The sequence below is a fragment of the Centroberyx affinis genome, unplaced genomic scaffold (genome assembly GCF_046629955.1).
Source record: "Centroberyx affinis isolate AG114_WGS23_722 - 3 ecotype Tasmania unplaced genomic scaffold, CSIRO-AGI_Caff_v1 ptg001112l_1, whole genome shotgun sequence".
NCBI classification, from domain to species: domain Eukaryota; kingdom Metazoa; phylum Chordata; class Actinopteri; order Beryciformes; family Berycidae; genus Centroberyx; species Centroberyx affinis.
This window is the reverse complement of record NW_027279654.1, coordinates 23,761-42,500: the sequence shown is the minus strand read 5'-3', so window position 1 is coordinate 42,500 and position 18,740 is coordinate 23,761. Positions and strand designations below refer to the sequence as shown.

Genomic DNA, 18,740 nt, shown 5'->3' with positions numbered 1-18,740 from the left:
TGTCATTTGTTTGTCTTTTTATTTTATTTACTGTCATCTGTTTATCTTTTTATCTCTTTATCGTGTTCCTTGTTGTGAAGCACTTTGTAACTTTGGTTTTGAAAAGTGCTCTATGAATAAAGTTTATTATTATTATCGAACCACACCGCAGTTCTCTTGTTAGAGGACATTTCCAGGCGTCTCGATGACATTATTCGGTGCCACCAGAGGTCAAAGGTCATCGTTCTCACCCGGACAAACCAACTGAACTAAAGGAAGAAACGCCGCAGAGTTCAGATAAACCGCCGAAGAGCATGCTGGGAAACTGGGACACTGACCTCCATGAAGCGTGAGATGCTCATGATGGCCTGGTCGGTCTCGTTGAACACCTCCCTCCAGGTGACGGCGGCGGTGGCGGCGGCGCCCGCCGGCCGCGGCTCCTCCGGCTTCTTGGCCAGGAAGCGGGAGACGTCGGCCACGGTCCAGTCGGTGCCGGCCAGCTGGGCGTGGAAGAAGCTGGCGGTGGCGTTGTTCTTCAGCAGAGTCTGCAGGAGAAATAAGTCCTGCGTCAGTTCACTGAACCCTCAAATATGGCAAAGTCTCTGCAGATCATATCACTGATGAACTGAATGAATAATTGCTGCTATTATTACTATTACTCCATATCAGGGCACTGCTGCAATTTGAGACTGAGAAATTCTGCACTTTAAGACTGAAAATCCTGCAAATCACACTGAACAATTTGCTGCTATTATTACTATTGTTTCATATCAGGGCATGTTGCAGTTTGGGTCCACTTGGCACCTTGTTTATTTTTCAGGTTTTTACAGTCTTATTCCTATCCTCACACTTTGCTCACTTTATATTTATACTTATATTTATATATTTATTTACTTATTTTTTATGATGGTGTTTTTATTGTGTGCTTTCTTCTTGATTTTATTATTGCTATTACCTGAACCGAGACCTGAGTACCTCATTTCGTTCCCTTTCATGTACAACATGTTCTGGTATAACAATAAAAACATTCTTATCCTTATCCTTATCCACCAAAACTTACAAACCTGCTTATATGAAAACACAACATTTATGGTTACTGAGGAGAGCAATGACTGATGCCTGACAAGATATTATTTTGTCATCGTGATCAATTATCAGTAATAAGTCCACAAACTATCCAGATGTGATTTTCTTTTTCAGATTTGGCTTCCAAATGAATTTCTGATTATTTGATTTTGATCTTTGCTCTCCATTATAATGATACAACCTTTAATGTGATTTCATGTTTTGTCTGCAGAACAGTAGTATGTAATGTTTGTTCCTGTTCCTGTTCTTTACCTACTGTGTCAATCCAGTATTGTAAGTAATCAGGTGGTAATAGTAATGATAGTAGTAGTAGTAGTAGTAGCTGTAATATGTCAATACCAGTTAACTAGGATCAATTCCTTATGCTTCTGTTGTTCTTGGCAAAAAAGAGAAAGTGATTGTGAGTGTTTTCAGGACAGTCGGTCTGTACTGCAGCACTGACTTTAGCTGACATCTTGTTTCTGCACCGCTGTCAGCAGGACTAACTTCCTGTCATGAGGTTTGTGGTCTTTAACACATTTAACTTTGTTTCAGGTCAAATCATCAAGCGAGCGGTCAGAAAAACAAGAGGACCAGACTCTCCACCAGATGCCAGTATCGGGCCGAACACAGCAGAACAAAACCAGTGCCAGAATTAGTGGGTTAAATTAGATTTTCTCCAATATTCTGTGATATGTCATAGATAAAATGATCATTATCCAAAGTAAAGAAACAAAAATCCCTGATGCAGATTTACCACAAAAGAAAAGAGAAGAGAAGATGCAGATCACTCACATATACTGTATTTTGGAAATGCCACAAAATATTAATGTTTGGAAAATGGTACACAACGTTTTGCAAAAGATACTAGGATATGCTATCCCTATGAGCTACATGGTACTCTATTTGTGTAATCTTACTGAAGAAAATGTACAAATAAGGGATAGGCATCTGGTCAAAATATTGTTAATAGATAGTTAAAAAAGCTATCACAAGGAAATGGGGTAAAGTGGATCCCCATACTCAGGAACAATGGATAGAGATAGTAGAGGAAATCTACATAATGGAAAAACTGACATATCGTTTGAGATAGCAAGAAGCACAGCTGGAAGAGAAGTGGGAGAAATGGACATTATTCAGGACCCAAAGTACCTTCCTATCCTGTAATGTACACGTTGGAAGCTACTGTACACCAGAATTTCCTTTGGGATCAATAAAGTATCTATCTATCTATCTATCTATCTATCTATCTATGGATATGTGTGGACATGTGGATGAAACTGTGAGAATGGATGGACTACTGAGAATGTAACTCCCAAACAAAACCCCCTTTTTTTTTTTTTTTTCTCTTTTTGTTTGTGTACATGTTTAACTCTTGGTTTTACATGTCTATAAATGTTGAACTCAATAAAAACTAAAGTGGGAAAAAAAAGAAAAGAGAAGAGAAGATGAAAGGATGAAAGGGAAAGAGCAGGAGAGGCAGAGCGGGTGTCGTTACCCGGAGCAGGTCCATCTGCTCGCTGTTCTCCATGAAGCTCCAGACTTTGGGCCTCATCTCCTCCCACATCCCGCCCAGGTCTCTGAACACACCCAGCTCCTGGAACGTGCGGTTCACCTGAACACAACACACACACACACACACACACACACATCAGATCAGATCAGATCAGATCACATCAGAGAGGCGAACAGAGAATCTACACACTATAGACTGCAAAAAAATATCTACATGTCAGTCTACATATAGATATCCAATCTTCATCACATATAAAATCACAATTGCTCGAGAGGAGAGGAGGAGAGAAGAGAGAGGAGAGGAGAGGAGACAAGGAGAGGAGGAGAGGAGAGAACAGAGAGGAGAGAGGAGAGAGGAGAGGAGAGGAGAGGAGAGGAGAGGAGAGGAGGAGGAGAGGAGAGGAGAGGAGAGAGAGAGGAGACAAGGAGAGGAGAGGGGGAGAGGAGGAGAGGAGAGGGGGAGAGGAGGAGAGGAGAGGGGGAGAGGAGAGGAGAGGAGGAGAGGAGGAGGTAATAAATTCTAGTTATTAAGAATGAATTAAGATTCATTTCATTATTCACTTTAATGTAACTTTTTAATTTAATTTTTAAAGAAAAGAATAAAAAATTAGGGTGATTCATCCCTCCAACAGAGTTCCAGTTACTTGCACTATCTATGCCAAGCAGGCCCAACGACATATTATAAAACCAAAGTGTGTTTTCTGGAGATACCGACATAAACAACTCGACACCTCCAGAAAACAAAGAAAAATGTCCTCAGTGGGCTTCTGTAGTTGCTTCGTACCTCGTGGATGATCTTCTGGGTGGCGGGGGTGTGGGGGGTGTACAGGATCTTCCCCATCAGCAGCGGCTTCAGGGCCTGCCAGATCATCCTGGACATCGGGTTCAAGTCCATGTTCTTCATCAGGCTGTTACAGTACGGAGCTGAGAGACACACACACACACACACACACACACACACACAATGAGTTTGTTTATTCTGCCATTCTCTCTGGTTTGTGGTTTTGGGGTGGGGGGGGTGGGGGGCCCTGAAAAGGTTTCTAAAGTCTTGACTTGAGATCTTGTGTTTGTGTAAATGACTTAGATTGAAAGTGATGAGATTTGTTCCAGCAGACGACTGAATTTAAATTCTGTTTTCTGAATTTGTATGGAATGACTGAATTTATTGAAGTTGAAACTGATTATAGAAATCAAACTCATGATGCTCTTACCAAGTTTTTATCCTATTAAAACCATATTGCATTGAAAAGTCCTAGATATTTAGTTTTCTTTAAGATATTAAATTGATACTGGACTCTTGATTTGTTCTGACTTGACTTGCTGTTCTACATTTAGACTTGAGACTTGACATTAATGACATGGACTTGACTTGGACTTGACTTGGTAATCTACATTTAGACTTGGGACTTGACTTGGTCACTCCTCTGCTTCTGACACTAAAAGAATTTCATCAGTCTGGATTCAGTGGAGAGTTTTAGTGTCCCATGACAGTCTAAATGTTTCAGAGGCTTTTCCACTCTGATGAGAAGAAAACTCTAGGGGAAAGGCTGAATACTTGGGACTTTTTTTGGCATGAAAATGGACAAATGATAATGAATATCAGTACAAATAGAAAATAGAAAATAGAAAATAAATAAATAAATACATATACACTACATATTGTATGTGAAGGTTGATTATATTTGTGGTGCTAACTTAGGTAATGCTTCACTGTGCACTAGTAGTATTGGGCAGTTATATATATATACTGATATATACCTAGTTTACTTATTCTATTATTTGCTTTAACCATTTACTGTTGAGGTGACATTATGAATGTGAGAGAACTATTTTTTTCTCTTATTTTTATTTTATTTTGTTGATATTGTGGATTGTGCATTATGTGATGTTTGAATGTCTTGTCTTGTCTTCTGTGTGGACCCCAGGAAGAATAGTTGCTACTGTGGTAATAACTAACGGGGATCCTAAATAAAAACAACAAAATATCATCCATCGCTGGGCGAGTTCGGCCTGAAACTCACTGGAGGAGTTGTCGTAGATGGAGGCGGGCTCGTCGTCGCTGCTGTTGTGGTTTCCGAACAGAGCCTTGTAGTTGCTGTCCTCGTACCAGTTGAGGGATTTGATCTGCAGGCCGCCGCCCTCCGGGTGTCCGCACACGATGCGGGACACGGCCTGGTACATGGCGCTGGGCGACGAGGTGGCGTTCTGCGTCAGGAAGATGATCTCGTTCCTCAGGTCGCTCCAGCTCTTCATACTGGCCAGCTGGAGGGGAGAGACGGGGCGTTAGCAGCCGGTCACACTGGGAGAGTCCTGGTTAAGTGCAAGTGAATGACTAGTAATAATAATAATAATGACCTTAATTAATCAAAAACAAATGAAAGTTGAGTTTAGTTGATTATTAAAACATAAAATATAGAAGTGAAGTGGAAAAAAACAGTGAAAAACTCAAGCAGCTTCTAAATAAACAAACAATAAAGATCAATAAAGACAATTAAATCACATTTATTTTCACAGTGGTCAGCTGTAAAGGAACACAGGAGAACAGCCAGACCAGCAGGAAACAACTAGTTTTAGTTTAGTTTAGTTTAGTTTAGTTTAGTTTAGTTTAGTTTAGTTTAGTTTAGTTTAGTTTAGTTTAGTTTAGTTTGGTTTAGTTTAGTTCCATTTAAGTGACAAAACATGGAAGTGAAGTGAGAAACCAGAGTGATAAAATGTTCTGATAAAACACACAGAGGAGAAAGAAATTAAAAAGTTTGTTCAGGTGAGAAAATAATAAAAACCCATGTAGATTATAAACAAACAAACAAAAGAAAGCAACAAACCAGAGGAACCAAAACAAAACAAACACACAACATGAAGAGCTAAGGCAGAGACAGAGCTGGTGGGAAACAGAGCGTCACTCTGTTTCACTTCACACAACCCAAAAGCAAAGACGACACCTGGTTTTGTTTAGATGAATACTCAGCGTTTGTTTTCCCCTGCAGGGAGCACCAGATGGGCGGAGCTTACTGACACCGCCACCGGCTCAGCCCGGGTCAGGTGAGCTGTCCGTCACAAAGACACAGATTAAACTCAGTCTGACCTCCTTTCCTCCGACTGTCTGTCTAAACTTCATGTGTAAACTCCACCCATCCGGCGCGTTGAGCAGGTTAAAACAAGCGCTGATGCTTTCTGACCCGGGCCTTGAGGATACACGATGCCTCTGCCTGTGTGTGTGTCGTGTAACACAATATGATTTAGTTTGTTTAGTGTCTGTTTGCAGTGATAAAACCTGGAAGAAAACTAATAAGAACAGTGATGATATATAATAAAAATACAGAATGGAGAGGAACTAATGACTAATCTCTCAGGGCTTTAAGAGACGTCTCACCTCAAAATGAAGTTATTTCAAAATGAGACATTATGTGACTTACAGTAACTGCTGACATGACAGTGATGCACATCAGCAGTTCATGTTGAAGTTGTGACACATCTTACGACACTTGCTTACAAAACAGTGAAAAATAGTGTTTGTTTCAGGACAGAAAAATGTGTGTTTTTTTAAATACTGACGAATGATTTTCATGTTTTATCAGGTCGTGTTTTGGAATGAACCTTCAAGTTTAGTTTAAAGTTAATCCTATAAGATGTCGCTTTTCTTTTACTTGACCCAGTTAACTAGATGACTAACTTCAACTTCCTTACACTTGCCCAACTTTAAGCTGAGTCTGGCATGGAGAAAACTATTACCCAGAGTGGGTCAATAACACAAAAAGCCCCTGTCAGAGTGCTGAGAGAGAGAGAGAGAGAGAGAGAGCTGAGGAGGGGTTAACACCACAGAAGAAGTGGATTGCGGCACGCTGATACAAAAATGCATGCGGCTTCCCTTTTTATTGCTTAGTCTGGAGTTTTTACGGCGCCCATTATCTCCCCACACCTCCCACTCTGCTGCCTTGCAAAGTCACTTTTAGATGTTGATGGAAGTTTCTACACTTCCATACATGCAGAGAGCAAAAACCTGACGGGAAGTCTGGGAAGCTCTTTCCTCTCACTGTTAAGACAAAACTTTCCGCTAATGTGTGCGATCGAGGAAAAGTCGGGAAAAGTGTTTCTGGGATTCATTCAGCCCCCCCCCCCCCCCCCCGGCTCTTTTCCTGCCTCCTCAGGTACAGCAGATGGTTTGTTATCCTCCGTTTCAAAAGGTTTCCTCGCCGCAGCGTGACAAAACAACGGCAGAGGAGGAGGGAGGGGATGAAAAGCAGAGAGCCGGGGGGGGGGGAGAGGGGGAAGAAGGGAGGGGAGAGAGGTTACTCCAGGTCGATCTGACCGGGGAGAGACAACCAAAATATCCGACTCAAGAGGGACAGTCACTTCCCTGAAATTTGACTTTAGTAAAAGGGGAAAAGTACTGGTGTAGAAATCCACTCGAGGAAAAGGAAAGTGGGCTCAGAGTAGATGTTACTGAGTTTTGGAGCATCGTAATATTTCAACTGAAGGATTCCAGGCTCCTCTATGGGTTGAGAAAACTCTCTGAAACCCTTTCAAAAACGCTTTGGAAAGCCTTAACCTGCACTTTCATCAAGAATCACTTTCATCAAAAACAAGGCTGGTTTCCTTTAGTTCCTATAAAGTTGACAGATACGAGGTTTTCAGCCTGGTAATATGATCATCAGAGCAAGAAGTCCTGTGATTTAAGAGGATTATCTCAGGTGTGTGGGATCAAAAATCTGACAAAAACAAACCAATAAGAAATCCAAAACAGGCCAAGTGATGCAGAAAATGACTGTCAGTTATTTACATGAGGTGTAAAAGTGACAGAAAAGGAGCAGAAACTAAAGAAGTGTGCAGCAGCCTCAGACCGCCATCAGTCCTGGATCTGTGGCCACATCCACACTAACACGTTTTTGTTTTAAAACGAAAACGGTCTCCGTCCACAGGAGCGTTTCAGAAATAATCTCCATCCATACTAACACGCCTGTAAACACATATCACATGACCATTCAGGTACACTGGGCATGCGTGTGCCAATGTAAACAGGAAGCAGATTGTCTACTCTGTGGTTGGTTGCTTAGTTGCACAAAAATACTACGGAGGAAAGGGTGAGGTGACAGGGGCTTGACGAATCAGGGAAGGACACGTCGTGACTGATAAGACCCAATCAGGAAGCGAACGTGGGCGTCTGCGTCATCGTTTTCAAAAGTCTCCGTTTTCGCCCGTTCCGGATTAAAACGCAATCCCGGAGTTTTCGAACTAAAACGGGGTCAGCGGCGTTTTAGGGGTCCGAAAACGCAGCTGAGTAGTGTGGATGGTTAATGAAAGGAAACGAATGGAAAGAAAAACGTATTAATGTGGATGTGGCCTGTCTCTCTTGGATCTCTTCCTTCTGTATCAGTGTGACTTCCTGCTGGATTGTTGTTGCACATGAAGTTTCCCACGCGACGAGCGGCGAGAACTCAAACCAGACTCTTTTCATTTCAGATGAAATTGGAAATAGAGCGTATAAACAAAGCAAAGCCAGATTCTTCCTCTGCTCTCCCCTCTGACTGGAAGTTCACCACAAGTTTCTGATGTGATGCTTATGGAAATATTGTATTCTGACGTGGATGTGATTTAAAATGTATATTATAATGAAGTGTAATGCTTCAGTCAAACTATATGTAAGTAAAAGTAAAATTATTATCTTCAGAAAATACTCTAAAAGTACAAGTATAGAAAAAAATCTGCTCAGTTACAGGGGAGGAAGAGGAGGAGGAAGAGAAGGAGGAAGAGGAGGAGGAGGAAGAGGAAGAAGGAGGTGGAGAAAGATGAGGAGGAAGAAGAGGAGGAGGAGGAAGGTGGTATGCACTGGCACATGCTGCCAGTCTGTATCTCCCGCTGTGGTTTCAATAAATGCCAGTCACCGCTGCCCCCCCCCCCCCCCCCCCCCCCTTACACACACACACACACACACACACACACACACACACACACACACACACACGCCCCTCCTGTTCCTGCAGGCAGACCTGACTCATATCAACAAAACACCGCAGTCACATGCTTTCAATTTAGTCCTGTCCTGCACGCATTTAAGAGTGTGTGTGTGTGTGTGTGTGTGTGTGTGTGTGTGAGGGGGACGGGTGGTGGGGGGGGGGGGGGGGACAGAGGTGGCATGTCAAAACCACTCGGCAGGAGACGCCCCCCCCCCCCCCCCCGCCCCACACACACACACACACACACACACACACACACACACACCTTGTTAAAGTGCCTGGAGGGGACAAGTGTGTGTTGTGAGCTGATAACCTCCGGAGGAAAAAAACAAACTAGGACATTCTGTCTGTCTGAGAGAAACTTTCAGTCTGACTTCTTCACTACTTTACTACTACTGCCGGACACTGTTTATACTGTTCGTTACTTTATTGCTATTTATGTTTTTTCTTATTTATTGTTCTATTTTTACCTACTTATTGTTCTTTTATTGGATCGAGTACGGAAGCCGCAAACTTAATCTCGTTGTACTTGTACAATGACAATAAAGATATTCTAAATTCTCAAAAGGTTTATATTTCTTTGTTTGGAATCAACAGAAGAAGAAGAACTGGGTAGTTAGTTAGCATGAGCAGAGATAGACACCATGGGTGAACGGAGAATCATCAGAAAATCCGCCCACACTGTTTGATTGACAGTTGATCTGTGGGAAGTGAGCAATGAGCGCTTAACAACAAAGATGGAGACTTAATAAAAAACAAAAAGGATTACCACTTTAAATTAAACATTGTAAAAGTGGATCCTACCATATTAACAAGACAAAGAAGCATATTTTTGGCTTTCTTTTGGTTCACCTTGCGACAAAAAGTTATATTCTGGATTTGCGGTGAAATCTGACAACAGTTCTGAACTTTTGCGAATGATCATTATCATTTTTCCTTCCCAAAAAATGCAGCTTTCACAGTGCTGGAAATGCCTGGCCAGCAGAGACACAAAGAAAGATGGATGTGTGTACGTCACAGAGGGCAAAGGGCAAAGGGCAAAGGTCGGGTTTGAGCCAAGCAGGTTACAGCTGTGCTGAGTAAGGCTGCTGCACACTCTCTCCAAAACACACTGATAATTATTAATCAGTTTTCAGTCTACTCAGCCAAAGCTTCAAATAGAGAATAGCAGTGAAACGCATCAGTGGCACAGTTTGATAAAGGCTAACTTCTTTCATACACACAGGTTCATGCTCTGAGCTTCAGCAGTAGTGTCATTAGTGGCAGTAATAGTAGTGGCAAGAGCAGAAACAGTCGTAGCAATAAAAGGATAGTAGTTGAAGTAGTAGTAGTAGTAACAGTGGTAGTAGTAATGGTAGTAGTAGCGGTAGTAATAGTAATATTAATAGTAATAGTAATAGTAATAGTAATAGTAATAGTAATAGTAGTAGCATAACATATGCAGTAAGATATGATAGATAAATTCCTCATACTCTATTCTATATGGATTACAAACTATTGGTTTATGAACTGGATCAAATATACAGTGTTTGGCACTAATGGATGCAGATGCAGATTTTGTCCTGTTAGGATTTGTGTTTTGTGTCTTGTGCTTAGGAGGCTGAGTTTGTATGTTTGTATATTTGCTGCTTTTCCATTGTGGGATATCTCCTGGAGTGTTATTTGTGGGAGGTTTATGTTTATGTTTGGCTTATGTTTATGTTTTTGTTTCTGTTTATATTTATGTTTGGACGATATCTATGTATTGTGCTGTTAGATGATGGTGGGTTAACATGCCGGAATGTTTGATTTGTTGTTAGTTAATGTGTCTGAATAATTCCATGAGGGATGGGTCATGTAAATGACTAATAGCAACAGTAGTAATAGTAGCACTAGTAGTAGTAGTAGTAGTAGTAGTAGTACTAACAGAAATATTTATTATTTAATGATCCCAAAGGTGAAGTTTCCTTTATCTTTATTTATTTACTGAATCAACAGAACTGATCCAATCACATAAACTGCTGTCAAACTGTCAGAACAGAGTCCAGCAGCTATACAGAATCACAGTAAATAACTACCAGTGTGTGTGTGTGTGTGTGTGTGTGTGTGTGTGTGTGTGTGTGTGTGTGTGTGTGTGTGTGTGTGTGTGTGTGTGTGTGTGAAGCCACACTGTCAGGATGAGGCAGGTACAACACCCGTGTGTTCGGGCCTGAACCTCAGCACACTGAACAAAGAGCCATTCAACACTGCAGTGATCCGGTCCTGCTCCAGGCTGGGAACCACACAGGCTTCAGACAAAATCCCATCATGCACCTGAACCAGACAAAAACCCATCATGCACCTGAACCAGGGCATCAGTGCAGAGACCTCAGTCACAAACCACTGGGCTGAGAACTGTTTGGTGTGAAAAACCACCAGAGAATAAGATGACCAAACCAGAAATAGTCTACACTGAAAACCACCGTTAAGCCTCATCTTTCCTATCTGTCCTAAAGTCTAAAAGCAGCTGTCAGCAGAGAGCAGCTGAGTCAGCTTGTTGTGGTGTGGCTGTAGATCCATTCAGTAACGTTCTCAGTAAAAGTGAATAGTGTGATAAGGTGGATTTGTTTCCAAATGTAGGTTACTGTGACACAGTAAACTGTCTTGTCTTTAGCCCTAGTCTCTACTCCAAAACATGAAGAGTTGGAGCTTGAGAAGAGTCAGCTCAGTTAACCTGAACAAACTGTTAGCTAGCTAACTAGCCAGCAAACACACTGATGTTAATGTGAACATGCTAACGCTAGCTGCTACTAGATACGTTAGCTAGTGTGCTAATCAGATGTGATTACAACACGTATCTAGCTGACTAGATACTATGGTTAGCTAGCTAACAAGCTGATATTATCTAAACACTAAATCAATCAGATGGATCAGTGACAGTCAGCTGTTCACAGAGCTGAGGACCTCCAATATGGCCGCCAGAGGGGGCGTCGGGTCACATGAGCGCTCTGTTCCTGCGTTCCTGCTCTGCTCGTCACCAGCGGAGCGACCGCAGCTCTCCATCGTCTCCCCGCGGCGCTCCGTCTGTCAGACGGGCTGAAAGCTTTCTGTTTGTTGTCTTTAGGCCTCAGCGTTCGCCTCCTGGAGCAAATCGGTCGGAGAGCAGAGAGCCCCGCTAGCTTGTTTAGAAAACCTCTTCTCTTTGTTCAGCTGTGCGCAGTCATCTGTCTCCTCCAGAGGAAAACAAGGCTTTTAATCTGGATACAAAGACACTGGATAGCTATAGAGATCCTGCCAAGTAAACCTAGTGGCCTTCCTTCTCCTTTGCTGCAGGAGGACACACTGCCTCCACTTCCAACAAAACACACAGGCACCTATACAGCTTCTGCCAGTGAAAGTAGGGACCTGGGTCTATCAGCTGAGAGAGCAAACCACACCTTAAATTTAACAGTGAGAGTCAAATACAGATAATAGAAATGGAAATGTTGAGCTCGTGTATCAGGAGAGAGAAACTAACTTTTGTCACCAGCGGCTGGTAAACCACAAAATTCACCAGCCTGCCTTCCTGTTCACTGTGGGATGATTTTGAAAAAATGACTAAAAAAGAAACTGGAAAAAAAACAAAACAGTTTAATTCGAAAATGAAATACTGGCACCTACTGACAAAATTATAGTTTAAATGACAGTAAAAGTCAGTATGGAATGTCATTCAGGTTATAAACTTATCTTAAGACTTTTGTTAAAAAGTAATAATGTTTTGAGGATTGGTCCACCTGTGTTTTTAAATACTGAGGCATGAATTTCAGGCAATAATTTTCCTAAAACTGTACATATAGCATTTTGGAACGACACTTTTTGAATTTCCCTGTCAAGTTCAGCAGTCCGACATCGATGGGAGATCATGGCAGATCGAAACGTGTTCGCTCTTTCTGCAAATATTATTTTTTACCACACTGAGTACAAATTACCATTAAATTAGTATATGATTCTTGATGTTAGCGTTCTTTTTTATGAGTTTTTCTGGTCTCGGATGCAGCTGTGTGAGTCTCATCTCATCAGTGTCGGCCGGTTTGTTTCCAACTGACATCCGTACCCAAGAAATCTCTTTAACTTGACCTTCCATACAGTGGAACAGCCTCGTTTTTATGTGATTTTTGCCTGACTTAACTTTGGACAAATCTTTTCCCTACAAGATATTTATCTGTCAGCCTCTGATAGACACACTCTGACCAAAACACCAGGAATCCTCTAGAAAAAAAGCAAAAATTGGTCGAGGGTTTGGTATGGGGAATACGGCTAGAGAGTGAAAAAAGTCAGTTGCAGCTGGCTAATGACTTCAACAAAAATGCCAACTGCTGTTTTAATGCTTTACACACACACACACACACACACACACACACACACACACACACACACACACACACACACACAAAATATGTTTGTGCTCCCTTGTTTTTATCTGTGTTTTTGTCCTTTGTTGCTCTACATCACTTTGTGTGAAAACCCTATTTTGTTAAAAGCACTTTATAAATAAATCTGGCCGGACTTCATGCTGTATTCCTCCAAAGGGACTTTAACTCCGAGGCGTTTTGTTTCCCATTCGAACGCTGCGACGCTCCGCTCGAGAGACGCGGCGGGACATCAAAGGAGAAACGTGCATAATACCAGGAAATACCAGCGGCTTATTGTTCGCGTCTCCCTTCAGTGAAACTCACAGCGATGAGGGAAGGAACACAATGTGTAAAATTCAATAGTGACGGTGAATGACAGCTCCGGAGTGTAAAAGACCCTGACATGTGTGGAAGAAACAACAACAGAGTCCCAGTGGAAGAGACTTTGGGGAAAAGTATTTTTAGACGTTGGCCGAGTCTTCGCCCGACCAGAGCGGAGACAGGAGCAGAAAACAAGTCACAACAACCCAAACTTTCTCCTGACATCACAGCCAGGTTTCTACGAGGGGAATGAAATTAAAACACTGAATCGTTTAAATAGCTATCAAATTAAATGCTGGATTGAATAAAACGCTATCAAATTAAATGTTGCATCAAATAAAATGACTAAAATGAAATGTTACATCAAATAAAATGCAATTAAATTAAGTGTTGAAGTGTTAAAAAACTACCAATTTAAATGATTGCATTGATTTTTTAAACTTTTTTTTTATGTTTAATTTGATGCTGCTTTCATCATCGATAGCGGTTCCACCATGCGTCAATCAAATTGTCTCGTCCCGCCCACGACTTCATCGATTCAGTGTTTAATTTATTATTTGTGTTACTTCCCGCCCTCATAGGTCTCTAAACAGCACAAGGCACAGTGACATCACATCCTGTGGATCGGTGATAGATGTGAACAGAGTCAGTGACATCACGGCGGTGTGTTGTGATTGGATGTTCGTACCTCGACCGCCAGCAGGCCCAGGCTGTCCAGCAGGTTGTCGGTCGCCTTCGCCACCTGTCTGACGGCTTCGGGGTCGGCCCGCACGTCCTTCTGCAACACACACACACACACACACACACACACACACACACACACACACACACACACACACACACACACACACACACACACACGACGGTTCAGGTTACACCTTCAATTCACACCTTCAACATTCACTTAAAGTCACAATGAAATGAAAAATGACGCTTTCACCTAATTCTCCATATCTTAACTTACAAACAATTAATCACAAAAAATATTTTCTCATATTTTTATATTAAAGCCCCAAAAAACTGCATTTTTAGTGGTTACTTCATGTCACACCAGAAGGCAAACATCAAAGACCAATAACACCATCAGATTTCTTTTTTCTGATTCCCATTTTTGATTGACTTTTAAGAATGACTTTAATCTGTAATAATCCAAGCCCCGCCCACACTGTTTGATTGACAGGTGATTTCTGGGAAGTGCAGTGCAGAAACACCACAGCAAACAAAGATGGAGACTGACTAAACAATGCAAGGAAGTCAAGGAGAATATTTGGACTTTAGCTTTCTCAGAACTTAATTTCAATGCAAACTCTCCTCTGGTGTGACCTATATATTATGTTTATATATTTTAAGGCCTGAGGATCGGTGAGTCTGATGTCTTGTTTTTCAGTAATCACTAAAAACAGGAAGAGGAGAGGTTATTTCCATTTTCAGATGACTGGAGGAAACCACAGAAAGCCCCCTGGCCTCCTTCTGCACAAACCTCTGGGAGCCGAGAGGAACAGTGTGTCCTGAGCTGGGTCATATTTGACCGACACACTGATACCATCTGTATTTTATATGGGTAATAAATAATAATCATCCCAACTGCTCCAGCAACCTTGCCGCATTGCAATAAAGCCATAAACGTTATGCAAAATGAACTCAATTAGCAGCGTATCTTTTAATGAATGAAACGCTCTGCAGGGAAGGAGGCCAGGCCGAGTGTTTTCAAAGAGTGGAAACAAAAGAAGAAAACCATGCAACATGTTTCTGAAAGGAAGAAAACCATGCTGATTTTCTCATTAATGCATTTTTGAAATCATACCTTTAGGTTTTAAAATGTTTCAAGGGCCAAAGGGTATTTTGTTTATATATGATCAGTACTAATGTCTTTGTTTTATCATCATTTTTCCTCTCTTCTCCTTCCTATTTATGCTAAATTCAATATGTTTATGTGTAATATGTATGTATTTTTCAATATTATGTTTACATTTATTCATTTATTTAACATTGGTTGGTAAATCTTGGATGGTAACATGATGGAGGGATGACAAAAGTGTGCAGGTGAGCAGAAGAGAGGAGAAAAAACAGCTGGTAAATCTTAGTCATATGATTTATTTATTGATTGATTTATTTACTCATTTATTTTATCTGTTCTCCTGTGAGGTCGGCTTCGAAATGTGAATGAAAGTAAGGGACGGGGAAGATAATTCATTCATTTTTCATACAAGAAACAGAAAAGCTTTGGGCCGTGAAACTCACTCAACACACCCATGACTATGGAAACTTTTAGTCAGAGGTGGGATGTAACAAAGTAAAAATACTTCATTACTGTACTTAAGTAAGATTTTCAAGTATCTGTACTTTACTCAAGTTTTTCTTTCACTGAAGACTTTTCACTTTTACTCACTACATTTCAAAAGAAAAATCTGTACTTTCTACTCACTACATTTTCAAAACAGACTTGTTACTCTCTGGAAATCATCAACTGATTTAAAAAAATATATATATATTTTCAGCATCAGACGGCTTCCATCCCGGAAGCAGCTGATCAAGAGCCAGATGTGATTGGCTGCTTGTTCAGCAAAGTGACACCAAATATTAGGGAAAGGGAGAGAGAGAGAGAAGCAACATGAAGAAGAGATAAGCAACAAGAGAGAGAGAGTTAACGTTCGTGAATTCAGCTGCTAGGGTTCAGGTTCCTGATCTGAGCTGCAGACTCTTTCTCATCTGGGATTCAGAGGAACGCTCAACAGAAACCAGTTTAGAACATTAGAAATTACTTTTTTAGAGAACGACTTTTACTTTTATACTTGAAGTAAATTTAAGTCCACGTACTTTTATTCTTTGACTTGAGTAAAGGATTTGAAACGGTACTTCAACTTCTACCAGACTATATTATTAAATGAGTATTTGCACTTTTACTTGAGTAGGGAATTTGTGTACTTCTACCCCCTCTGCTTTTAGTTAAACGCCCCGGAGGCTGATGAGTCACGGGGGTTTTCTCTGGCCGACAGCAGGACCGTATTTCTGTCCGACCGTGAAGACAAAAGACCGAGGCTCCCCGACTGGAAGCCCTGACGCTTTCCAACGTGTCTCCGGGCTACGAAAGCTAAGAAAAGGAGAGCGTGGGCTGATCCAGGACTTGCAGGGGCATGCCACCGCCTACGCTACCTAACCCTACCTAAGCCCTTCCCTCCTCCCTCCCTCCCTCCCTCTGCTTTGTTTGTGTCCACTGGCACAGTCGGTGTATGTAAATGATTGAAGTCACCTGGCGTTCGTCTTCGGAGGAGATAAATAACGAGGCAGAGCGTCTTGGTGGGATTGTATTTTTGGCCTCAGCTGTGATAGGAAACCCTCCTCCTCCCCCTTATCAGCTCACTGAGGGGGGCCGGGCATGAGCGTCACACACATCCCAATACACACTAACCCCAACACACACACACACACACACACACACACACACACACCATCGGGCCATGTCTGCCCAGCAACAGCCCCATCTCCATAAACACCGCCCCCCTTCTTATTTAGGAGGAAAACAAACCAATGGGTTGATAAAAAAAATCTTTTAGGCCAAATGGTGTCTCTGTTTTTCTGACTTGTTTTTCACGACTTTTATGGAAGCAGTAGTGTTGGGATGTGTGTGTGTGTGTGTGTGTGTGTGTGTGTGTGTGTGGGGGGGGGGGGGGGGGGGGGGGGATTTGCTATTGTAAAACAGACTGAACTTATAAATTAGCTTAAGAACCCTAAACTAGCCACCTATTTATTTGTGTAATCCTCATTAGCACAATTCAAAGTATTTAATAGTATCAAACTGATGTAGGCTTTATTTTCATTTAAGATATATTTTCATCGGGCTATATTATTATTATAATATACTGTATTAGGCTATATTTTCTTCTAATTGGAATAACTTACCTTAACATTTACAATCTGTTACCTCTTTCAGGCTTTATTTTCGCATCTGAAAATGACTCGCTCATGCTTTTAATGTTTTTTATAACTTTTTATTTATACCATTGTTCTGTACTTGTTCAATGTTGTTTTGACTTTGTTTGATGTTGTCTTTCTGTTCTTTTTTTTCCACCTCTTTGTATTTATTGTCTATGCTTCTCTTATGTTTATTTTTTGGATGATGAACCTCTCAAGGGGCTTATCCTAGTAAATAAATACATTTCATATATACTGTATATATATTAGGATATGGTCTTTTAAGGAGCAAAAAGGGACAAAGTAATGTTTTTCAGAGAGTATAATTGATTTTGCTTATGCTGCAGGTTGTTTGCCTCGTGATTATCACCAACTGCAGGTCAGAGTTCACCCTCCTTTGTATTTACCACTGCATCCCTGAAGCTAGTCAACACGTCCATACAGCCTGAGGCCTGCAGGGAAAACCACTGATATAAAGTAAATCTTGTGAGTGGATCTAAGGTTTTTACCCGGATGGGTTTGAGGAAGTCCAGGTTGCTGAGGAAGTGTCTCTCGGCCCGGTCGAGCCACGGAGCCGGAGCCTGGCACACGATCCCCTGGGCCAGGAGGGACACCTGAGCGTCCGAGATGTTCACAAAGTCCTGCAGACTGCGGTCGCCCTCCTTCCTGGGACACAGGTTCCTCAGGTGAACGCCGAAACCTTTCAGAAGAACCTGGTGCAGAGGAGGGAAGACGAGAGAGTAGAGAGATGGAGAGGGTGATGGGAAAGGAGGGTTAGGATGAAGGTTAAGATGATTGACAAAATGTACAGTTCATTATCGCAAAATAATGAATCAAAACCCTGACGTGAAGCAGAGGCTCCCATTACATTATCACACTTATTACATCACTACTTACCAAAGACATTACTCATTTCACGCAAAATATGATTCATTTAAAATGTTGTAATTAGTCATTCCAGCAGGACTGTCTGCAGCAACTAAGGTGATGTCTTTTTAGCATAAAGTTATTTCTAATCAACAAATAAATAACTAAATAAATAAAAATGACAGAAATCCACAAAATGGACCAGACTTCTTGACTGCAGTGTGATATGAGTCGATGTGAAACAGCGGTTTGCTATTCAGAAATATCAGAATTCAGAATGCGTTCATTGGCCAATCAGAATTTAGCATTCGACTAGAAGTCTCTCAGTAGAGCGCCAGATTCCACCAACGCTGAACAATTCTCCAACGTACACAGCTGCAGCCTCCATACCGGTTTGTGTTTGTTTATCGTTTGTTTTCCAGGTTTGATTTTCTGACAAAATATCACGTGACTGCGATGTTTTTCAGCAGCCGACTTATCGGATATCGGACTTTCCCATCAGCTCTAGAACACAGTGTAATAGTTATAGCTATAAAAAGATAATAGTAAAATCCCAGATCCGGATCATCATCAAAATCTATTCAACTGATCCTTATACCAGTGGTGCTCAACCTTTTTCACATCAAGGACCCCTAGTTTAGTCCACTTCAGGGCCACGGACCCCCATTTGATGAGATTTTGTCTCTCGGACCCAAATCTGAGAATATTTTTTTTGTTTTGTCCAGAATTCCATGACTGTCTGTATTGTAGGTAGAGAGATAGTCATTCTTCTACATTCTCT

General features: G+C 41.5%; 1 protein-coding gene across 1 annotated transcript in view; it reads right to left on the bottom strand.

The window, feature by feature from the left end:
* The window catches only part of LOC139647803 (phospholipid-transporting ATPase ABCA1-like), a 41,354-nt gene that overhangs the window by 1,270 nt on the left and 21,344 nt on the right, over positions 1–18,740 (bottom strand). The window contains exons 7-12 of the mRNA XM_071523771.1: positions 17,602–17,805; positions 13,869–13,958; positions 4,581–4,821; positions 3,344–3,483; positions 2,543–2,659; positions 318–524 (exon numbers count right to left, since the gene is read on the bottom strand). Coding sequence (XP_071379872.1) covers positions 318–524; positions 2,543–2,659; positions 3,344–3,483; positions 4,581–4,821; positions 13,869–13,958; positions 17,602–17,805 — 999 coding nt within the window. The remainder of the gene's footprint in view (positions 1–317; positions 525–2,542; positions 2,660–3,343; positions 3,484–4,580; positions 4,822–13,868; positions 13,959–17,601; positions 17,806–18,740) is intronic.